The sequence below is a fragment of the Artemia franciscana genome, chromosome 21 (assembly GCF_032884065.1).
Source record: "Artemia franciscana chromosome 21, ASM3288406v1, whole genome shotgun sequence".
In the NCBI taxonomy this organism is placed as follows: Eukaryota; Metazoa; Arthropoda; class Branchiopoda; order Anostraca; family Artemiidae; genus Artemia; species Artemia franciscana.
Window position 1 is genome coordinate 32,830,575 of NC_088883.1, and position 24,286 is coordinate 32,854,860.

General features: G+C 34.5%; 1 protein-coding gene across 1 annotated transcript; it reads right to left on the bottom strand.

Annotated features, from left to right (window-relative positions):
• Window positions 1-2,534: 2,534 nt before the first annotated feature.
• LOC136040731 (fragile X messenger ribonucleoprotein 1 homolog) lies at window positions 2,535-24,251 on the bottom strand. The gene is made up of 6 exons (XM_065725036.1): window positions 24,110-24,251; window positions 16,764-16,816; window positions 9,176-9,344; window positions 6,766-6,938; window positions 5,272-5,365; window positions 2,535-2,930 (listed from the first exon to the last, which is right to left on the bottom strand). The coding sequence occupies exons 1-6, from the start codon at window positions 24,158-24,160 to the stop codon at window positions 2,535-2,537; spliced, it is 936 nt and encodes a 311-aa protein (XP_065581108.1). The 5' UTR covers window positions 24,161-24,251.
• Window positions 24,252-24,286: the final 35 nt, after the last annotated feature.

Below are 24,286 nucleotides of genomic sequence, written 5' to 3' on the forward strand. Positions count from 1 at the left end.
ACAACCCTTTCCCATAGGTAGTTTGAGAAGAGAGGACATTCACGCCGGGAGTAGAAATTTTATGGATCTAAATCTGAAATAAATTGACATTTATAATCATTTTTAGTTTTGAAATTTTATTTTTATTGAAATAAAATAGAGTTCGTAGTTTGCAGTAAGTAACTTACTTATTGTAACACTTATATAATAATACTTAATACTTACTTTAAGTATAAGTAAAATGAAGAGGCGAAAATCATCATTGCTTCCCCCTGTAGAATAACCGATGCCCATTGACCATCTGGATGAGGACCCCCTCTTCCCCCCCCCTTCTCAATAAAAGATCTTGAGCTACGACTCTGCCTAAGGCTGATGGCACCCAGAATAGAATTAACTCTTGCTTCCGTTATTAGTTGAATAATGAAGAAATATCCAAAATTTAGGTCTTTGCAGCAGCCCCCTCCCTCCACCTGGTTTTGCCCTCATGATAGCCTTCCCTGGCTTATTGAATGTCTTAGATTTGCTGCTGTGTTGCTCGTCGTGAAGCTACTAAAATATAAAATGGTACAGGTTTCCTTGTTAAACATTAAATCCAGGTTTGATTTACAATCTCATCAAGTGTTTTAGCTATAATGAAATCTCACTGTTTTCAATTTTAAAGTCATTTTTTATTTTGAGTCTTTCTGTATTTAGATTAGTCTCTACTAAAAAATAAAGTGGGTCCAAGAAATCCGATCTTAATGGCAAAATTTAATTTTTATTTTGTCTTTAATGGTTTTACTAAAATATTGCCAGTAATATCTCGTTGTTGATAAATTCGTTTTCGATCATTTTTGGCAAATCTTAGCGTTTTTATGCTGATGATAAAACAAAAATAGGATCTGTCTATGGCGTTTGGTTGTTACATGCCACTAGCGTATAAGTTGTTACCGGTGTATAAATAGGAATAGGCTATATTGAGTTCTAGAAACCGATAAAAATGTTTCCCGGCCGCTGAATCATCGACACAGAAACCTGAGGCCAAAAACAGATGAAATTTGCCAGATGACGAAAAATGCTGTTTTTTTCGTGAAAGCAGACTAGGGCAAACAAAGGTTAGGCAAGCAAGGTAAAAGTGGAGGTAAATTAGGGACAAAACTTTGTCTTGCTCATTTTGGGATTATTTTTCTTCTAGGGCTCACGATTTATTTATTGTTTATTTCTCGCTTACTAGGGCGAAACATTGTCTTGCTTGAGTTTCCAAAGGTTCTGGTGTATTTTTGGCGTGTTTATCAGAGGGTCTGGGCAATTTTTTCTATCACCTTCTGGCAAGATTGCAGCTGTAAAATCAAACGAATTGACGAAGAAGAAGAACTAACTTTTTTGTATGCTGATAGGTCAAATGAGAATCATGGAAATCTGACTAACTTAATGCTTTTACATTAAAACTAGGCTGCACTTTAGTAAGACAAATATTCCTCATCATTTTTTTATCAAAATTTGCATCATAATAATGTCTCCTTATTTGCCAGGAATCATTGCTCCCTGATGGTGTCAATGGTTTCAACCAAAATTAGGCTAGGCCTTTTGTCACCTATTTTAATTGTATTTTGGAAGCTAAAGGCTTGAGGGTAAAATTTTAGTCTAGCTACTTTTTGCTGTCTTGGAAAGGACCAAGTCTAGGAAAATGAAACTCAGGGATGAATCTGTGGACTAAATTGCGCCCTGAGAAGTTATTTTGAATTACCTACCTCCTCTCCTTCTCCCTCTAGAGGACAATGACCTAAGATAACCTTTGAAAATCATTGTGTTATAAAAATGAAACTTAGCAAAATAGATCTGCTGCTTAAATAAATCATAACAAAACTGTTTTCAGCTTCACAACTTTGCTCAATCCCAATTTATGAAGTTTCGAAATCTAGAAATACATTTCCTAAAATTTGAGATTTAGAAATCAGGATAAAGTTAACATAGAAGTTTGACAATACCTTCCCTGAGTATGCTTTCGGATTGGTTACTGAAAGTTTTATTTCCCTATCTTACCCCCTTTCCAAGATAGCAAAAAGTGGCTAAACTGGAATTTTACCAACTTGAGTAAAATTCTACAGAAGCTACTTTTTTCTATCTTGGGAAAAGGGCTAGCCTATGTTAGGAAAATTAAACTTTCAGTAATAAATCCAAGGCCAAAAATATAATCTTAGAAGGTATTACCAAGTTACTGTGTTAATTGTCTTCTAATTAATAAGTCTTAGAGAATTTCCTATTTGACAATTCAATACCTAGCCCATTAGAATTTGACAAAATAGCATTATACAATAAATTATATAAATTTAGATTGAGTAAAGCTGTGAGGCTGATGATACATTTCTTGTGCCTTTTCAGGATGGCCAAAAGTGGCTTTTGTAGAATTTTGTCAAGGCTTGAAACAATCTTGATCTGAGTATTTATGTTGCTATTTGCATGTTTTGTGCACATTTTCAATGTTGCATAGTTAAACCAAGCTTGAATAATAATAATAATAAAAAAAATACCGTGAAATCCCCTTGTCTAAAGCAAATCTCCCAATTAGGATATTTTCAAAATATCAGGTTTGAAACTAGCTTGGAACAAAGATCATCCTTGCTATTTGCTTGTTTTAAGCCTTGAATAAAACTGGCAACAAGGCAGAAATAATATTGTACATTAATATTCTGCATGTTTGTCAAGTCAGGGAGCCTTTTAGCCCCGACACACTTGGCGTTTTCTACAAACCGTTTATTAGAGAAAGCGACATAAAACAAGGTTGAAAAGGTTCTTATCCCAGCTGTTGAGCTAATGCTTGTTGATTCTAACTGCATGGGCACGGCCTCCTCTTCAATACTCTTCAAGTACTCCTCTTCAATAATCTTCAATTGTAATACCTGTTCACGTAGACATTCGAAATGCATATCTTTGAAATCGTTAGCCGCTCTCTCAGACCGATCGGCTCGAGACTAAAAAATAAGCAAACACTTAAACAATCTTATATTGTATATAAATATATCTCGTCTACATGTATTATATCTGTAATAAATCTATAAATATATTTTGCATAGAAAAAAAATATGGAGAGAAGCAATATGCAAACGATGAAGTAGGTATGAGAAAAAAGGAAAATTCTTTTTAGTTTTTATTTAAGTAAACACTCATCAGAATAGATTAAGGCGACAGAAGAGCGTGCGCAGCTGTGCTGGACAAACAGTAAAACAAAACAGCAATTGAATGCAGTAAAGAATAAGTAACTGAACAAAACCAACAATCATCTTCAATATTTAAGGTACGTAAAAATAAAGTCGGTCAATATTATACGTATATATAATAATTTATCAATCATACAGTCAGGATATATTATTAATAAAATACATTAATGCATATATAAAGACAAAATATATTAAAGGAAAAATTTTCTGATTTTAGGATTAAATACCCCAAAAAGCAACAAAAGTTAGTTGCATAAAGGACCGTAAAACAGGTGCAAAAAATAAGCAGGGCATGAATAAAGAAAAGAGCCTTTGCTAAATTTAAAAAAAAAAAAAAAAAAAAAACATGCAGATTAATTGCTCGTTCTAATGATAGTTTGTTTCGTTAAAGCTAGAAATAGTTGATTTAAAAAAAAAACGTAAGACACCAAAAAAATAGCCATTCATACACAGTTACTTATTAGTTACATCGTCAGTGTTTATGACAAATGCTTTTAAAGAAAACAAAGCCCCTACTTTCAGACATAAACGCTCCAAAAGCAATAAAAAGTCAATTATATGAATGAGCGAGAAAAAAGTACAAAAAATAAACAAGGTATGAATAAAGAAAAGAGCTTTTGCTGAATTGAAAAAAAAAGAAAAAAGTGCTTATTAATTATTCGTGCTAATGAAAACGGGTTTCATTAAAGCTAAACATAGTCGATTTAAAAAAAAAGGAAGACAAAAAAAAATAGTCATTCATACACAGTTATTGATTAATTATATCGTCAGTGTTTATGACAAGTACTTTTAAAGAAAATAAAGCCCAGATTTTCAGACATAAACACTCCAAAAGCGACAAAAAGTTAACTCTGTGAACGAACGAGAAAAGGGGTAGAAAAATAAGCAGGGCATGAATAAAGAAAAGAGTTTTTGCTGATTTATCAGTAACGAATTCTAACGAAATAAGCTGATAAATTAAATTAAAATATATCAAGAAAATATAATTGAATTATCAATAAAGACACAAATAAATAAGCCCGAAATCATCCGGACGCAAAGATAAAGGCAGTAGAACATCATACGGAAGCTGCAAAAACAAGGAGTAACAGATCAGGAGAGAGCGTGACAAATTATAGGAAATATTGACTTTCTCCTCATTTGACAGATAAGGAGGGCGACATGTTTTAAATAGAGAGATACAATGCCAATGGGATTCAGTTGGGGTGAAAGCTTTGCTATAGCTTGTTGCATGCTTATAGAATGTAAATCTAATATGTTCCTAGCTAATTCTTACTTGTATTATGTTAAGTCGTAGTAAAGGGGTGTATACCTCATTTCTTTGATAATATTATCAGATTCTTTCAAGTCGGATTGTGTCAGCCTTACCATCAAACAGTTCGTGGTAACGAACTGTAGTAAGGAGCAACCCGGCTCAATAGTAACCGAAACCCTAAAAAATGGAATTTTGATACCAATAGTTACATCAAAAGAATTGCATTTTAATGCTGATTTTAAATATACAAGTTTCATCAAGATCAGTTATACCCATCAAAAGTTATAACCGCATAAACCGCTTGCTTTTCTTTAATAATAATGAAATTTCACTTACAGCCATTACAAGAACAAGATTTGATCTTTTATTTCTGAAATTGTGAATAATAAATACTGATTTTCAATTATAATAAAATAATTTAAAGTAATTAAATGAAATTCTCTTCTTTGCTAATAAACTCTTAGTTTTTCTATACCTTTGTTGTCTTGCTTATTTATAACGATGTTAGGATTTTTCAAGATTTTGTCAAGGTATCTCTCTCAATTGGTTCGATTCCTTCATTCGAGGCTTATTTAGAGGTGGTTGGGCCTCATGGCTGAGTATGGACACGGAAGCATCGCCATGAAGCCACCCCCCCTTACCAGTGAGATAAGATAATTGTGAGACTTTTTAGGGGTTTTTCAAACCTCATATTGAGTGAGGTTGACACACACTATTTTCTTTTATTCCTTCATCTATCTTTTTGTTGGTTGACAGCAACATAAATGCTGTTTTTTTATAGGGGTTTCAACTTCTAAACGGGTTTGTCTCTGGCGGACGATGTATTTGTTTAAAACTTACTATGCAAACAAGAGAGTCACTTTCTGGTACAAATCTACAGATGGCAGCACCGATAATAAGTTGAAATTCCTTATGTACACCTTCTCTCTTTGCGCTGAAAAGATAAATGAAGTGACTGTAGTGAAGTAAATAGCCAGGCGTTTAATTTCAATAGACTTCAGTTAGATTCCAAAATTATTAACTTGAAATATTTATAAGCATAAAGTTACTACAAATTTCATAGTGCAACGGAACCTCCATAAAAAGAAACCTCAATATATTAAAGTTTTTCATTTTCATTTGAATTTACCAAAACTCTACACTCAAGGACGTATCCAGGATTTATTTTATGTGGGGGAATTTACAAAAAAAAATCTTTACAAAAATTATGAAATTTGTTTATTTTTTTACAGGTCGGAGGGGTTTAAACGAGAGGAAGAGGGATTTGAACTCGGTAGCCCCCTCCCTTTTGGATGTGGCCTTAACTGCAATGTTATTTTCACCCCTAAATATTGAAGTAATTGCGGGAAAAACCCTATTATGACAAAATCTGATGGTTTTACACCTTTATATTCACCTCTAGATATAAAAGTTATGAATAAAAAGTTTTGCACATTGAAACGACATTTTTTTCTTTTTTAATTAAGAATCTAAAGTATTGTAGGCCAAAGGGTGAAGGTCCTGTCCATGCCCCACCAAAATATTACCATGAACCACCGGTAGGGCCTGCACTCCACGTTGGGAATCACGAGGTTAGAACATAAATTTTATAATCCTGTCACTCGAAATAAAAACGAAGTGAATTATTACTTGTTTGTATAATCACATTTTATAATCTTTAAGGACTCTTCACCATATATACATCCTGAGACCACACTGGCTATATCTCATGTTCGAAAAAAAAGAATCAAGTAAGAAAAATAAAAAACAAAAAGTAGATATTTCAGGAAAGACTTTAACTTAGCCTACCTCAGTGGTCAAAAACCAGTGAATGAAAAAACTATATATAAAAGACCAATCAACCTTTGAAGTACTTTTCCATTTGCTACATTTTACTTTGAAAATTAGAGTTTTTTCTTTTATATATATACTTGCTTCGTCTTTTTCTTCCACTTTAATTTTTTCTTCGTTTTCTTAGTTTTTGTTGAACGCCATGCATAGCCCGTATGATTTCTGGATATATTTATGGCTTTAGGCTGATAATCAGTTGTTGTTTTTTTTTTTCACTTCTTGAAAATCACCCTTGTTTGGTTCTTAATTAACGTTTAATTTTTCGTTTTTGTCAAAGTCTTCATCATAAATTTCGTAATGAAAAATATAAAAAAATTTCATCATTTATTATTCCCTATTGAAGGGCACTGTCTTTTTCAATAATAATTAGACTTTGTTCAAATATGGTTGGTAGGTTATGGAATGCATACACTTCCAAGCCATTTTAGGGTTACACCACCTTGCTGAATATTGATCATCTACAAATGTTATGAGAAAAAAAGTATAGTAAAAAAAAATACTTACTAATCTCTCAAATCCATGGGGACTGAAACTTCAAATTTGACAAATACATCTTTTGTTAAAGGGGGGTTGGGATTTGGTACACGGATTCTATCCACTGATATAATTTCAGTACGGTTCACAATATCATCTTTCCAGTCAATGTGCTCCACAACAAAGAATTCACCACGGATTATCTGCAAATAAAAAAGGGAGATATTTACAAACATATGCAATTCTATTTCGCGAAAATTAAAAGATGGAAGTTTTTAGCACAAACTTAAATATCAGCAATACTATGCACTACCAATTCTACAAAGACAGACACAATTAGCCAACTACAGCTTTATTTTACAAAGATTAAAAGATTTAAGCAAAAACTTAAATATAAACAATAATGTGCACTCCCAATTTTAAAAAAAAAGTAAGCCAACTACACGGTTGGACATCATGTCCTATAGATGTGTTACATAGACATGGGCGGGTCCATAGAGGGCTTGGGTTCCACTAAGGCAGACTTTCAACTGTAAATTTCGATTATAGCTTCAGCTTTGACCAACTCCTAGAAAAAACTGACTTCCTTTCCATAGAACTAATGGTGTATTTACTTGACGGCTCAATAAGATTATTTGACTATTAGACTATTTTGACTATATAGACTATACTTTAGACTATTTTGAAGAATATGGCTAAATCAAAATTCTAATCGAAAGTTTTTGGAAAGAAGGCATGAAAGGGAAACTTGTAGCCTTCTAACCACTTTAAAAAATACCCCTTAACATCTCCTGAAAGTTTCAACTTAATACCCTCAGCTGTTCTTAAACTGTTGCACATCTATCTTTTGATAAACTGGATGCACCTAGGGCCTTTTGATTTAGTTTAAGATACCCCTAAAAATTCTTCAAAGTTCTTAGGATCTTAAAAAGCTCTCCTAGTAGCTTAGGATATTCACGCATTAAAAAAAAAACAAAAAAACATCTGGGTAGGTCAGAAGTCATGAGAAAATTCGTTAAAACCCTTAACTTTTGGTTTTGAAAATGATATATATATATATATATATATATATATATATATATATATATATATATATATATATATATATATATATATATATATATATATATATATATATATGTATATATATATATATGTATATATATATATATCTACTTGGTTGTTTTACATTTGCTGTTTTGTATATCATATCGAAAGAACTTGACCTTCACGTCAAACATTATTCATTGCAAAAAAAAAAAAGTCAACATTTAGTTAAAGTCAAAAATTAATAGTTAACAATAAAAATAAGTGCACCTTAGCATTTAAGTAAAAACACATCAAAAATGGCTTGGATAATTATTATTTAGTTTTACCTTTTTCCAGTCAAGTGGGGCACCTTGTCACTTGGTTAGCCAACAACACCCAAAGGAGGTTGAAGGGGATAAATAAAAAAAAGTTAATTTTCTATATATTAACCAACTTACCTTAATAGTAGCACGCCACCATCCAAATAACTCTCGATCATTTTTCCTGGAATAAACCTCAATTTCTTGTCCTTCAGCATATGAAGGCGCAGCACCAATGGTTCTTCTCTCAGGCCAATCTCAATGTAATAATCTTATTTTAATCTAACAGTAGACAATAATTCCTCTGTACCAAATATCAATCTCCCGCTCCAATTAATTAACATTCTCACACCTGTACAAAATAAATATGGAAGACCGTTTCGGACCCTACCATAAAAATCATTTATTTTTCAATCGTTCGATTGGAGCAAAATAGGGGTGCCCTAAGCCCCTTGGGGGTATGTAGGCCCCTAAATGTAAAAAAAATTATTTACCTCACAATTTTTGGAGAAAAATTAAGGGTGAGCTAACTCACGAATTTACAGGACTAGAGGCAATATCTTGAAAGAGGGGTTTTTTAGCCGTTCCCGCATTAATCGTGTAAATAGAGTCAAAAAATTCCCTAAAAGTAACTTTTAAGCTGATTTTTAGCGATTTTTGAATCCAGAATTTTTGAATCTAGAAATTCTCCAAAGTTCTTAGGATCTTAAAAAGCTCTCCTAGTATCTTAGGATATTCACGCATTAAAAAAAAAAAAAATAATCTGGGTAGGTCAGAATTCTGAGAAAACTCGTTAAAACCCTTAATTTTGGGTTTTGCAAATGATAAATAAATAAATATATATATATATATATATATATATATATATATATATATATATATATATATATATATATATATCATATCGAAAAAAACTTGACCTTCACGTCAGACATTATTCATTGCAAAAAAAAAAAAGAAAAAAGAATCAACATGACTCTTTTCAAAGAGTCAAGTGGGGCACCTTGTCACTTGGTTAGCCAACCACACCCAAAGGGGGCTGAAGGGGATAAATAAAAAAAAGTTAATTTTCTATATATTAACCAGCTTACCTTAATAGTAGCACGCCACCATCCAAATAACTCTCTATCATTTTTCCTGGAATAAACCTCAATTTCTTGTCCTTCAGCATATGAAGGCGCAGCATCAATGGAATCTTTGAGAGGAGGTAGGCGCGACCTTGCGAATGCAAATTTCTTCGGCGCCAAATCCGGTTGCCAGCTAAAAAATAAAATATCACAAGCTAACAGTCAAACTGATGAGAACAGTAAAAATATAAGAATACACATACTGATGCAATGAATCCATCAAAGTTACAGTTCAAGGTAAAAGCAGAAGATAAAGAATAAGCCAAGTTTTAGCAGAACTATAAGGAAGCACTAACCAAGATCATCTATCTTCATTACTAATGAAATTGAAGAGGATATTCCTCAAGGAAACATAAAGGACAAAATATAAACTAGATGAAAATTAAAATAACTCCCTGTTAAGATGGAGCAGAAGAAAGGGAATGGGCTAATGTAAAAAAAAGTAAGGCATTATAGCTGAGCTCTTCATTAATGACACCATTATTGTCTGAAAAGAGCTGATGCACTAGATTTCCCATCCTTGTGGTACTCGCTCCTACAGATATTAGGCGACTTGCCTGAATACATCAACCAAAGTCAAATGCCATCCAATAAACGATATTTGAACCCAATGTTGAGACCCTATGACTTCACAACACCTCATCTTTAGCTGCAACAGTACTGCCAAGTCAGCAAATAAAACAAGAAACAGTTTAGCAAGGGTTAAAATAAAGCCTCACACAAGTGAACTACTTAACATCAAGCTACCAGGAAATGAAGAAACAATATTATTCCGGTAGATTATTTGTTTATTATGGCGGAATGATAAAGTTTAGCACGGTTGACTTTAACCTGAAAACCTCCTTCAGTCCCGTTAATTCGAACTATAATTGGAAAGAGGAATAAGAATATTTGATGCAAATAGACCAGCCACTTTTTTTTATGAAGCCGAAAGTAGATTGTTTTTTAGACTCCAACTGCTGTTTTTCTGAAAAAGACGAGACGTGGCTACAAAATTAAATTCCACCAAAGCAATAAGACATGACAAAGTTTGCTTAGGACTCTGAAAGAAGTCCATAAATCACTAGTAATGCAGCATTAAAAATACCTCACGATTGGCAAGATATACCAACTATTCCCATCCACAATGGTGGCATAATGACAGTAGCTCTCTAAGTCTAAGAGAGAATGCTTAGCAACACCGTCTCTACGTATCTTAATGACAATGAATTGGTTTCAGTGCCAAGCACTCGATTGCAACTAATCTTAAATTTATTGTAGTGAATAAATATGGCATGTTAAATATATTGGTACAGCCGCATCACTGAGCAACTAGGTGGCACCAGTGTAGATTTTTACTGATATTCTTTACCAAAGCTTCTAAAACTTACCATTTAACATTTACCATTAGATATATGATGAAATATTTGGAAAATAGCTGGGCAAATCAGATTTTTATTTTGTGCTGTATGTCAAAAAGGCAATAATAATTAATTTTTTTTTGGTACTTCGGGACTTCGTAAGAAGTTGAATGACAGGAGAAAAATTTTCCAGATTGGTTTGAAAAGAAGGAACAGATTGATGTTAAATTAAAGTACAGACATACATTGAATCCGGTTGTTTGTTGTGGCAATGGCACACAGAGATCATTTCCTTTTTAGTCATTTTTTCCTTTTTTTTTCATTTGAAAATAATCGCCTATTTTGTTGTTTATAGTTAATAAATAGCTTTAGAGTTAATAAACATCATGTTAAGAGCCAGATTTGACTTTGTGAAGGTCAAAAAAAGGTTGTGAAGGTTAAAAGCCAATGGGAAGGTTACTAGACGGCATTATGTGTAGAAATACAAACAAATAGTCTTTCAGTATGGAGCGTTCAATTTCCCTAAGTTAATCGTTGTAAATTGTAGTACTTAAATGTAAATATTCTGCAATTACTGCTAAAGGTGATGGATTAAGGGAATCTATGTTTCATCAAAGCAACGTGTTGGTTGCGATAAGGAAATTATTGCTGCGAAGTGCTTAAAATAGATTAACAAACTGTAAATAAAGAATCAAGGTAACCGCAGCAAGAGATTAGGCTCTTCAAAAAATCCTAAAGTTTTTGAGAGGGGGCAAATACGCCACTGACGTCAGATAATAGCTAAATTAAGTTTTATAAACAACTTTTTATAAGAGAAACGCTTTCAAATCAAAAAAAAATTAAAAAAAAAAATCCTCAGAAGCCTATAGTCAATTGACCAAATTTTTAAATAAAAGAGCTGATGGCTGGTGAAATATTTCGGTGGCTCCACGGCCTCCTTATTCGCCTGGCTCGAGTCCTTTGACTTTATCTCTTCCCCAAGTTAAACAATCCCCTAAAGGGATCTTCTTTAGGAAAGTCAAAAGGATTCAAAAGGCTGTAACAGCCCAGCAAAAAGCCATTCCAGAATAGGAATTCCAACACTGCTATGGGGAGTTGAAGAGCCATCTCCTGCGCTGTATGGTTTCAGATAGAAGTTGTTTTGTTTCTCATCCCGATTCCTCCACACCAAGTGTTTTCTAAGATTTTCCCCTCCAACTCCTCCCCAATGTCAAAAGATCTGGTCAGGATTTGAAGTAAGAGCTCTGAGACACGAATTCCTTTTAAATATCAAATTTCATTAAGATCGGATCACCTGTTCGGAAGATAAAAACACCCCAATTTTCACGTTTTCCAAGAATTCTGGTTTCCCCCTCCAACTCCCCCCAATGTCACAGGATCTGGTCAGAATTTAAAATCAGAGCTTTAAAGAACAATATCCTTCTAAATATCAATTTCATCAAAATCTGGTCACCCTTTTGTAAGTTACAAATGCCTCATTTTTCCAAATTACCCCCACCCCAACTCTACCAAAGAGAGCATATCCGGTCCGGTTATGTCAGTCACGTATCTTAGACAGGTTTTTATTATTCCCATCCAGTTTCATCCTGATCTCTCCGCTTTAAGTATTTTCTATTTCTGCCCCCCTTCCCAAAGACGCTGGATCCGGTGTAGATTTAGAATAAGAGATCTGAGTTACGAGGTCCTTCTAAATTAAAGTTTCATGAAGATCCGATCACTCCTTCGTAAGTTAAAAACACGTCATTTTTTCTAATTTTTCAGAATTACCCCCCCCCTCCCCAATAGAGCGGCTCCGTTCCAATTATGTAAATCACGTATCTAAGACTTCTGCTTATTTTTCCCACCACGTTTCATCTCGATCCCTCCAGTCTAAGCGTTTTCTATGATTTTAGGTCCCCCCCCCCAATATCAGCAGATCCGGTCGGGATTTAAAATAAGAGCTTTGAGACACAATATCTTTCTAAATATCAAATTTCATTGAGATCTGATCGCCCGTTTGTAAATTAAAAATACCTCATCTTTTCTAATTTTTCAGAATTGACCTCCCCCCCAAATTACCCCAAAGAGAGCGGATCCGTTAGGGTTACGTCAATCAAGTATCTAGGACTTGTGCTTATTCCCCCCCCCCAAGTTTCCTCCCGATCCCTCCACTCTAAGTGTTTTCCTAAGATTTTAGGTTTCTCCTTCCCAACTCCCCTCCAATGTCACCACACCCGGTCGGGATATAAAATAACAGCTATCAGACACGATATCCTTCCAAACATCAAATTTCATTAAGATCTGATCAACCGTTCATAAGTTAAAATACTTAATTTTTTCTATATTTTCCAAATTAATGGGCCCCCACTCCCCCAGATGGTCAAATCGGGAAAAATAAAATACTTCAAATTTAATCTGGTGCGGTCCCTGATACACCTACCAAATTTCATCGTCCTAGCTTACCTGGAAGTGCCATAAGTAGCAAAACCAGGACCGACAGACTGACAGAATTTGCGATTGCTATATGTCACTTGGTTAATACCAAGTACCATAATTAGTACAATTTGTTCCAACATCTTTGCGTTAGTATTATTTTTTTTGTATTCCTCATTTATCAATAAGAAAAGTGATTTTTGAGTTAACAAGGAAGATTTTGTGTGGAGATTTTCTAAGTAAACCAAGCTGTAGTATTTGTTTTCCATGATATAAAAAGTCCAAATTTTGTATTCCTGTAAAACCAAAAAGCTATGCAAAAAACATTCATGAATGACCCAAAAGCATATTCTACTCAAGCATTTAAAATATTATAACTAGTGATGAATTGGAAACATGGAAATTGTGGTTTTCAAAAGATCAGGATTGTACCCAAAATGGAGTAAATTTTCCTATTTCTGAATTGATTGCACTGCGTAATTCAGCATTTTGTAAACTATGCCTTTCTTTATGGCCAAATAAAGTTATTACTCATAATTCTCTGAGATCCAATAATCTAATGTGTAAGAAGTGCATACAGCAATGCACATGAAGCATTATGCCTAATTATTTATTTACTTAGGACTTCCCACGCCGGTTGGCAACAATGCCTCTCTATGATGACCTCTCCAGCACCTTCGGCCAAAGATCATCAAGATATGTTCTTGAGAGCACTGCCTCTTTTTCTAGGCATCATCCAAGTGTAGCTTTCTGTCATCTTCACCATAGAACTCCTGGAGGAGTCAAGACCAAACATCATCAGGCAGACAATTACTGCCCATTCTAACCATGTGTCCCCAAAATTGCCACTGACTGCTTATGATTTATCAATAACGAGTGGTTGCTTAGTCTTCTCTCTGAAGAATGAGTTGGTAATTTTGTCCATCCAGTCAATTCTGATAATCCATTGAAGACAATTATTTTCAGAACTACTTTGGATTCTTTTCTCAAGCTGTTTGGTCACCACCCAGCTTTCAGAACGATACATTAGCCCTGAAAGGACATTACTCTTAAAGAGCCTCAATTTCAGCTTCAAAGAAAATGTGACACCTCTCCAAATGTTTATTAACTTATCAAAGGCACTTCCTGCACATGCAACACGTGTGGCTCATGGCTAATTAGAAACTACCACTATTGCTACTAACAACTCACCTCAGTTGTTAGTAAGTCATTTTAAAAGAAAAGACAAAAAACAGTAAATTTTGCCAATTTTTATACTACTACTAACAACTCACCACATCACTGAGCCACCTGAGACCAACACAGCTACAAACACTCCTCCATCCCAATCTATTAAAAGACTCCCTCTTTAAACCGTCCCAGAAAGTTCCCATTCCCTTAAATCTGTCTTTATGACATCATACCACCCCAACTGCAGACAACTCGCTTTCTGTTTAGTCTTAGATGATTGGCTGAGAAGGGCAATCTTTGGCAATCTGTCATTGTTCATCTACAGAACGGGCCCTTGCAATCTCAAATGTCCTCTCATTAGTCCTAGAAAGCAGGATTGAAGCACACTTTTTGAACACGCTTTGAATTCGTTCTGATATAAATACAAAATCCATAACTACAGCCAGGTATGTACACACGATTTTTACATTGGATAGGTCAAAGCTTCAAAAGCTGAAGAAGCCACTTGCCTAAGCATCCACTTCCCCTTTGTATCTCCCTCATTAACAAATAATAAGCCAATAGTCCCAAGATTTTGGATAAACAGATGTTGGTTTTCTATCATTTATTTGGATTTCTTAATTAAGCTCTACGAGTTATGTCAAGACCACCCAATCAATTCTAAACAGGTTTATAATGGACAAGATAGGGTGATTCCCCAAATGCCACATTACTTTAAGGTAAAAGTAAGGATATCAAGCAATCATTTACTTATTTTCAGCTGACCCATTTCATTTGAAGGCAGTAAAGCAAGTAATAATGGATATTTGACTACTCAGCTGTGGATAGTTCAAGTAATAAATTTATTTGAATGAAAGAGACAACATAATGCTGACATTTTAAACAAAATGCTGAATTTCACAGTGAAAATGATTCAAAAATCAAACAGTTTGTGGTAATGAACTGTAGTAAGGAGCAACCCAGCTCAATAGTAAACAAAACTCTAAAAAACGAAATTTTGATACCATACTAAAAGATACATCAAAAGAATTGGATTTTTATGCTGATTTTAAATCTATAGATTTCATCAAATCTAGTCTTACTTATGAAAAGTTACAAGCCAGAGAAAATTTGCCTTTGTAAAATAGGGGGGGAACCCCTAAAAGTCACAGAATTTTAACGAAAATCACACCATCACATTCAGCGTATCAGAGAACCCTATTGTAGTAGTTTTGAGCTCCTATCTACAAAAATATGGAACTTTGCACACTTAGTGTTTAATAAAGTAGAATTGACAGAAAGAGTTAAACTTTAGTGTAAAGAGTGGGGCATTGAGAAGAGAACAGCTCCTTTCATACACGGAGTAATTTCTGTTAGTTTTAAGCTTTAATGTTGCTCTTTACTTTCAGTTACAAAAAAACTATTTTTTTTTATTTAATCAGAACGAGAGCCAAGAGCTCATATGGCACTTGTGATGATGTCAGAAGAGCCAAAAGCTTCTTCCCACCAAGTTTCATTACGATCTCTCTACAAGGTCCTTCTAAATATCAAATTCCATTAAGATCTGATAAACCATTTGTAAGTTAAAAATACCTCATTTTTTCTATTTTTTTCTGAATTAACGGGGAAGCAACTATTTCTAATTTAATTTGGCCAGGTCTCTGATATGCCTACCAACTTTCAGTCATAACTATATTGGTCATATATATAGTTTGATTCTTCTTCATGTATAAATTGCGGTGGTCCAGGATTTGAACCTGAATCCTCTCAAACCCTAAGCAAGATCCATACCTCAAGACCACAAGTCATACTTAAGAAGAACAATCATTTGTTTTATTGGCAAATAAAATTCTTCTCAACTATCTTGTTTGCTTGCTCCCCCCCCCGCCCCAGATAGTTGAATCAGTGAAGGAACTATTTTTAATTTAATCTAGTCTGGTCCCTGATATGCCTGCCAGCTTTCAGTGTCCAAGCTTATCTGGAAGTGCCCAAATTAGCAAATCCCTCCAACTCCCCCAAAAAGAGCAGATCCAGTACGGTTATGTCAATATTGTATCTGGGACATGTGCTTGTTCTTCCCACCAAGTTTCATTCCAATGTCTTCACTCTAAGCATTTTCCCAAGATTTGCTGTTTCCCACTCCAAGTCTCCCCAATGTCACCGGATCTGGTCAGGAGCCCCGAGACACTAGGTCCTTCTAAATATCAAATTTCATTAAGATCTGATTACCCATTCATAGGTTAAAAATACCTCATGATTTCCAATTTTCCAAATTAACAATTATTTCTAATTTAATCTAGTCTGGTCCCTGATACACCAGCTAAATTTCATCATCCTAGCTTATCTAGAAGTGCCCAAAACTAGCAAAACCAGGACAGACAGACCAACAGAAGTTGCAATTGCTATTTGTCACTTGGTAAATACCAAGTGCCATAATATTGATTCAATCTCCAAACAAACCTAGTATAATGTAATAACCTAAATATAACATAAAAATCTCCTAAAAAACTACGTGTTTCCAAAAGAGATATATAATTAAAAATATCTAAAGTAAAGTTAGATAAAACAACTAATATCTCCTAGGGAGATATTTTTGAACTAAAAATCTTCTAATATAACCTAATAAACTAAATACTGAAAGTAATACTTACAGATTTTCAAATGTAACTACAATTTCTGTATCAGTAACATCTGTTAAGAAAGCCTAAAAAAATAAAGAACAATTGAAAAGGAAAATTTTACACAGGCCAAATAATTTTTTTTTTTCAAAATCACACCCCTCCGACTCAGGATTATTTAGATCAGGATATTTTTGTTTTAACTTGTGTATATGTAAATGACATACCCTAATCTATTGAAAATGTGATTAACACAAAGCTTTTTAGATTCAATGAAGGACAGCAGCTACTTTGAATGGATGGATTAACATCTATGACTAGAAATTATTAACTTTTGAAACTGCCATTGGACAGAGAAAAGATGGTGCAGTAAACTAATGTTTTCTGAAAACCCAATGAGCAAATGGCTAACCAGTGTGTCATTGAATGGATGGAACATGGAAAGAAGTAAAAATGTAAGCAATGTTTAAGCTAGTAAATTAGAAAAAAAATGAGACGTTTTTTTTATTCATTTGATACTTGTGATTTATCATCCTGTAAAAAAAAAAAAAAAAAAAAAAAAAAAAAAAAAAAATCAGAAGAGCACTAGACTTAAAAGGTTTAAAAAACTATGTTTTGAATACTACTTGTTAAAATACAAAAAAGGCCATGTTGGTTCAAAAATACTGAATTTTAATACATATAAAACTATATGAAATGAACAACTGAGTAGGTTTTTTTCTCCTTTTTTAGGGTGGAATTGTCTTAAAGCTACAAAGGAGACAGAAAAAATGTTTTATTTCATTTTAGATGGCATACTCATATGAGAAATTAATAAAAGACAAAGAAAGAGAGTAGAGAATATAGAAACAGTAGAGAAAAAGTAGAGAATATAGAGTAGAGAGTAGAGAAACAGACAGATGAATAAAGCAACATATAGCATTTATGCTAATAAAATGCAAAACAGAAAAGTTCACTAGATGGTTAACAAAAGAGTTTCTGCGGCATTGTTGTTTGCAAACTAGATAGTTAACAGAATTGTTTCTGGGGCAACAACTTTTTCCAGCTAGTTGGAAAAGGAAATATTTTTTTGGGTCAAAGTTTTTCATCAGCTAGGTGGTTAATAAAAACATTTCTTGGGAAGAGTTACTTGCCAACTAGATGGTTAATAAAAGTGTTTCTGTGGCAATGTTTGTCTCTAGCTAGTTGGAAAGACAGTGTTTCTGGGGGAAAATTACTTGTCAACTAGTTAGAAAAGGAATAGTTTTCTGGGGCAAATTTTCTTGTGAACTAGCTGACAAATTTGAGTATTGCTATAGAGATTGCCAAATTATCCAACTAGATGGCAAAAATATTTGTATTTATAGGGAGATTGGATAGTACCTTTTTATATAGGCTTACATGCTATTTTTTTCCATTAGTCAAATGGTGTACATCCCTTGGAAAGGTATCACTTATTGCCCACTTTCAGAATCTTATAAGCTCCACTGTGGCATATGCAAAAGTTCTTTGACAATGAGCATCTTCCACTCAATGTTGAACAAAGCAATATTTTTGTATATGAAACTGAAGGATTCAACCTTCCTCTCACATGAATTGCAAGCATTGTTTTACTTTTAGGTGTGGCAAATTCTATACTATCAGAGCACTGGGAAGCAATTACAAGATACTCTCAAATTACTGATACAATGGGCAGACAGGTGTTTGACAGAATTAAATGGTTTCTTCATTTTTGTGACAATAATAAAGCTAAGAAACTCAAGGAGCAAGGGAACAAAATCAAGCCACTTCTTTCAGGTTACCTTCACTTAAATATTCATGAAGTTACTCCCAAAGAACACCATTTGACAGATGATCAAATGATTCATTCTAAGGGAAGGAGTGCCTTGCAGCAGTATCTGCCAAAGAAACCAACTAAATGGGAAATACAGGTGTTTATAAAAGTAGGTCTCTCAGGTCTTATACATAATTTTGAAGTTTATTAAGGAAATTGAACTCTTTCAGACAACAACATATAGCCAGACCTTAGAATGGCATGAAACAGAGTTCTACAGCTTCTTCTTTTGTGAGCAATTTAATTATACAAGATCTGTAGGGGGATCACTATTTCCAAAGTCTGGTCCTCATGAGTTTGCTCAAACTGAAAGGTTTTCTGTTTGTTGGAGCATTGATCAAAGTCTAATTAAAAGGGTTGCCCTGTCATGCTGACAGAGATGTGTCAAACACAACTTTGGATACAGAAATGGCACATGAAATTTTTTTGCTTGCTCATTGATACAGCCATCTGTAACAGCTGTCTACTTTTCAATTCAGATATCAGAGCATTTACTTCAAGAACAAAACAATTAATAGTACTGCAAGCATTTTGGTCCAAAGTTGCTGCAGGACTTTATACATCTGCTTGTGGAATGTATCAGCATAAAAGTAGGAGACCTTCAGAAGATTTAGAAGAGTCTGGAGTCCAATGTGCAGCAATAAAAGAATCCAATTACGTATTTCCAAGGTTGTTACTAGTCAAAACGTTTGGGGGGGGCAAGGGATTTTACTGAATGGCTGGTCATTTTTACCAACTGTTTTTGTCAACAACTAGTACAATGTCCATTTCAGATACAATATATAAATCACTCCACAAGTCAGCAAAACTGCTACATTTACCACCTGAGATTTAGATTTCAGTACATATCATGCCACTACGCTAATGCTCTTTATCTAACCAAATGGAAAATTATGGCAACATCTGTAAACCTATGGCAGGAGTCAGTAAAACTGACTCCATGGTGCTTTGCTTTACTATTTTACTGACTTATTTTTTTTTCATGTGACTAAAACATTGCCCCCCCTCCCATGCATGACAATCCTTTCCATATCTACAAAGTCAGATTGAATTGATCACTGGCCAAGGAAAACCAAAGAAATCAGTGGGTTTTTTTTTTAGCAATGTTTCTAATAAACCATTTTTTTCAATGATAGAACTAATGGATCACTTGGATAAAATTCAGAATTTTCCCAAGGTCTAATAACAGTTCATGAGGGGTTAAATACCTGATTAACTAATTGGGAAGTTAAAAACTTCATGAATACCAATCAAGGTAAATGTCTAGGGTTAAAAAATGTTTATGCAATGGTTTTCTAGCCAAGTACTATACAAAGTATATTGAGATAAATTCAAATGCATATATTATAGATCAGAGAGTTTCATTAAGAGACTTCAAACTTCATAGCCTTTCATTTGATCAAGATCTGGAAATGGTGTCCTCGAGCAATCAAAACTCTTTAGTTGCTTTCATCTTGCCTCTTTTTCACTGCTTATAAATTTTTGGTGAAGCCACTAGGCCTATTAGAATACAGTACTTTACTTCAGTTTGATGCTCCTTGAACAAATATGTGTAAAACAGAAAATCAGGGCATAAACTTAGTACAAAAAAGGTCTGCATTGCATATACTTCTGCCAGATCTATACTATTACCTTACCTTAAACCACAGCTTGGAGTGATATAAGGATTTTCCATGCTTGTGATGCTCCAGTGATGAAAAAAAAATTCGTTTAAAGGAACTCCTAGCAGAGCCATTCCTTATCAAGGTGGGACTTGAAAGTATCAGTTAGAGTTGCAGAAACTGTTTCCTTAGACAGTTGATTCTACAGATTGATGACTCTTTGGCTGAATAAATGACTTCTATTTCTCCTTGTGGAGTGCTGCAAGGGGAGCTTCATTAAATGTCCTCTAGTACCAGAATACAAGGGCTGTGCAAAGAGACTAGGAAGGGTGTGTTTAGAAAGGATTTTTTTTTTATTAAAATAATTTCACCCCTTTTCCTTTGGTATGTCAGTGTTGGCAGCCTCAAACAATGTAGTCTTTCTTTGTAGGGAAATTTATTCATGCTGCTAACCATCTTAGTGGCATGATGCTGGACATCCTCAAGCAACTTCTTATCTTTTTTGAAAAAAGGGGCTACCAATGACATTCTGACCTCCAGACATGGTTGTACAAGTGCCTTATATAACTTCATAAGAACTCTTGGGTGTTGGCTGGAGATGGTTCTTTTTATGATACCAAGGGATTTATTTGCAGAAGATGAAACAGACTTAGCATGGCTACTAAAACTTTCATTTTTAAGATCTCTTTCATCAGAAACAGCAAAAAGGAAGTTGCCTTGAAGGAAATACTTATGATGCTTGTTGTGTTTGCCAAAATGGATGACATGTCATTTGTCAATATTAAAAGTAAGGAGCCACTTATTTGCCCATCTTCCTAGACTGTCAAGATCTGTTTGAATTGATTGCTGGTCAGAGGGAGTAGCTGCTTTTCCAACTAGTTTTGAGTCATCAGCATAAAGGGTAACAAGATTTGAAAGAAGGGTTGGTAGATTGTTAACATAGAAGTTGAAAAGTGTTGGTGCAAGAATAGTGCCCTGGGGCATGCCACTTCATACAGTTGTGGGAGAAGAATAATGAGGAGTTCCTTGTGAATCAAAAACTCTGACACTCTGTGATCTTTCAGAGAGGAAGCCAATCCATTGTACAACACCTTCATTGACATCTACAGCCTTCAGCTTGATTATGAGGAATTCACAACAAACCTTGTCAATTGTTTTGAACAGATCAAGAAGAATCATGTTGACAGGAATACCCTAATCCAGCAGTGTAGTCACCAATTCATATGTTTGGATAAGTTTAGTGTCCACAGTTCTACCAGATCTGATCCATGTTGTGATGAGGAGAGGATGTTATTGACCTCAAGATGTTCAATTAAATTACCTTAAATGGCAGCTTGGAGCGATATAAGGATTATCCATCCTTGTGATGCTCCATGAGAAAAAAAAAAGAATTCGTTTGGTGTAGATTGTGTCTGTTAGATTAGACTCTTGTGGAGGACTCTGCAGCTTTCCAATTGTAAAGGAACTCCTGGCAGAGCCATTCCCTATCAAGGTGGGACTTGAACATGTCAATTGAAGTAGCAGAAACTGTTTCTTCAGAGAGCTGGTTCCACCTATTGATGATTCTTTGGCTGAAGAAGTGGCTTCTATGTCTACTCGTGGAACGCTGCATGGAGAGCTTCAAAAAATGTCCTCTAGTACCAGAAAGCAAGGGCTGTGCAAAGAGACCGGGAAGGGTATTTTTAGAGAGGATTTTTTTGGTTAAAATAATGTCATCCCTTTTCCGTTGGTATGTCAGCGTCGGCAGCTTCAAACGACGTAGTCTTTCTTTGTATGGAAATTTATTCATGTTGGTAACCATCTTAGTGGCACAACGCTGGACATCCTCAAGCAACTTCCAATCTTTTTTTTTTGAAGAAAGGGGCTGTCAATGACATTCCAACCTCCAGGCGTGGACGTACAAGCACCTCATATAACTTCATAAGAACTCTAGGGTGTCTCTAGGGTGGCTGGAGATGGTTCTTTTTATGATACCGAGGGTTTTATTTGCAGAAGATGAAACAAACTTAGCATGGCTGCTAAACTTTAATTGGTGATCTACAATAACCCCAAGATCTCTTTCATTGGAAACAACAGAAAGGAAGTTGTCTTGAAGGAAATACTTATGATGCTTGTTATTTTTGCTAAAATGAATTACATGGCATTTGTCAACATTGAAAGTCAGAAGCCACATGTTAGCCCATCTTTCTAGACTATCAAGATCTGTTTGAATTGATTGCTGATCGGAGGGAGTAGCTGCTTTTAAAGGGTAACAAGATTTGAAAGAAGGGTTGGTAGATTGTTAACATAGAAGTTGAAAAGTGTTGGTCCAAGAATAGTGCCCTGGGGCATGCCACTTAATACAGTTGTGGGAGAAGAATAATGAGGAGTTCCTTGTGAATCAAAAACTCTGACACTCTGTGAAATTCAGAGAGAAAGCCCATAATCCACTGTACAACACATTCATAGACATCTGCAGCCTTCAGTTTGATTATGAGGAATTCACAACAAACCTTGTCAATTGATTTGGACAGATCAAGAAGAATCTGACCATGTACAAAATATCCAAATATATGAACTGGGTACAGGATTCATCTTATTGCCAGTTTGATTTAAAGCAGTGGTTACACATTTCTTTATTGTGTTGAATCTTGTGATAGTATCAATCTTCTTTGTTATTAAATAAAAAAGACCAAGTTTTTTTCTACTGAAAGTAAGGAGCACCATTAAAATGAACTGAAAGTATTCTGAATATAAGGGAGGGGGTAGAGCTTCCCCTTCTTCAATACTTTAAAAAGAAGTTTTTCAGTACTTTTAAAAAAGGTTCTGATACTAATTAAATGACCCTTATGTTTCAAGAATGTTTGTTTAATTTCTCATCATTTTTCAAATAATCCCAGGAAATCCATTCTCCTTCTATTTAAAATCCCTCTCCCCCCATGAACTTACCCTTAATAATTCTATCCTTGCTGCAAACTCCCCCAGAAAATTTCTTATAGACAATTCTACCTGAAAAACCCTCCTGAACATACTTTCAATTGAAGAAACAACTGTTTTTTTAAATTAACTTATAATTATTTTTCAGGTCATGGCAGAATCTTACCTAAGCTTAAATTTTCCCTTGAAACCACTCCCTGCCCCCCTCCCCTCAATAGAAAGTTGCTACTGCAGTTTTCCCCTGAAAAATTCCCCCAGAATAAAAATACCCAAGAAAATTTCAACTCTATTGAATATTTTCCATGGAAAGTTTGTCAGTAAATGCTTAGTTTCATCACAAGCTATCTAAACTGGAAACTATGCTGCAAAGCAATGCAAAAATATGAACAGCAAAATATTTACCTAGCCTAGGCCTACTAATTTTATTTGTTGGCCTGTTCCTTTCTGAACAATAGCCATTAGATATGTTGACTACCTAAATGAGGTACAAAAAATGTGTTTCAAACCTCAAAACCATGTTTAATCCTGACTGAAATGCTTTGAAGAGTTCAGAAAACAATATCAAATAGGCCTATGGAAAAATTATAGAGGCATATAACTTCAAATCCTACTTAAATTAGTGGAACTGTGTTTCTAAATCCTACAGTCAATGAAAGGTAGCCAAGGGTAAAATCAAAGCAAATTGGAGAAAAAGCACATTTTTTTCTATAAAACCTAGAAGCACAGTCTTCAATGCATATGCAATCCTCTGAGCCTAAGAAAGAGAGAAGAGGTAATCTAGAGACAGAATGTTGAAAACACCTCAGCAAAATTTTGGTGCCTTATTTATTCCTGATAGGTTATTCATACTCATAACTTGTTTTAGCTCCAAGGTAGCAAAAGACCTTCCATCTAGAATTTTGCCAGAATCTTAGCCGTATTTTAAATGAGCTTAGAAACTCAGCAAATTAAAATGTTATCTTTAGCCTTGCTTATAGGCTACATGGGTTCAGAAATAGCCTATACTGCAAGGGCCTTATTTTAACAAACCACTAAAAATTTCAAAGTACCTCATAATAGGCTTCATCATCTAATTTAACTTCTATAAACAGATCCTCCATTAATAAGAGGACCAATACAATAATTTATGACTTCTACAGCTCTACTTCGAAGTTCAAAGGTTTTAATTGACAGAATAGAAAATTGAAATCCCTAAAAGGTCTAGGGTGTGTTCCAGGGACTTACTG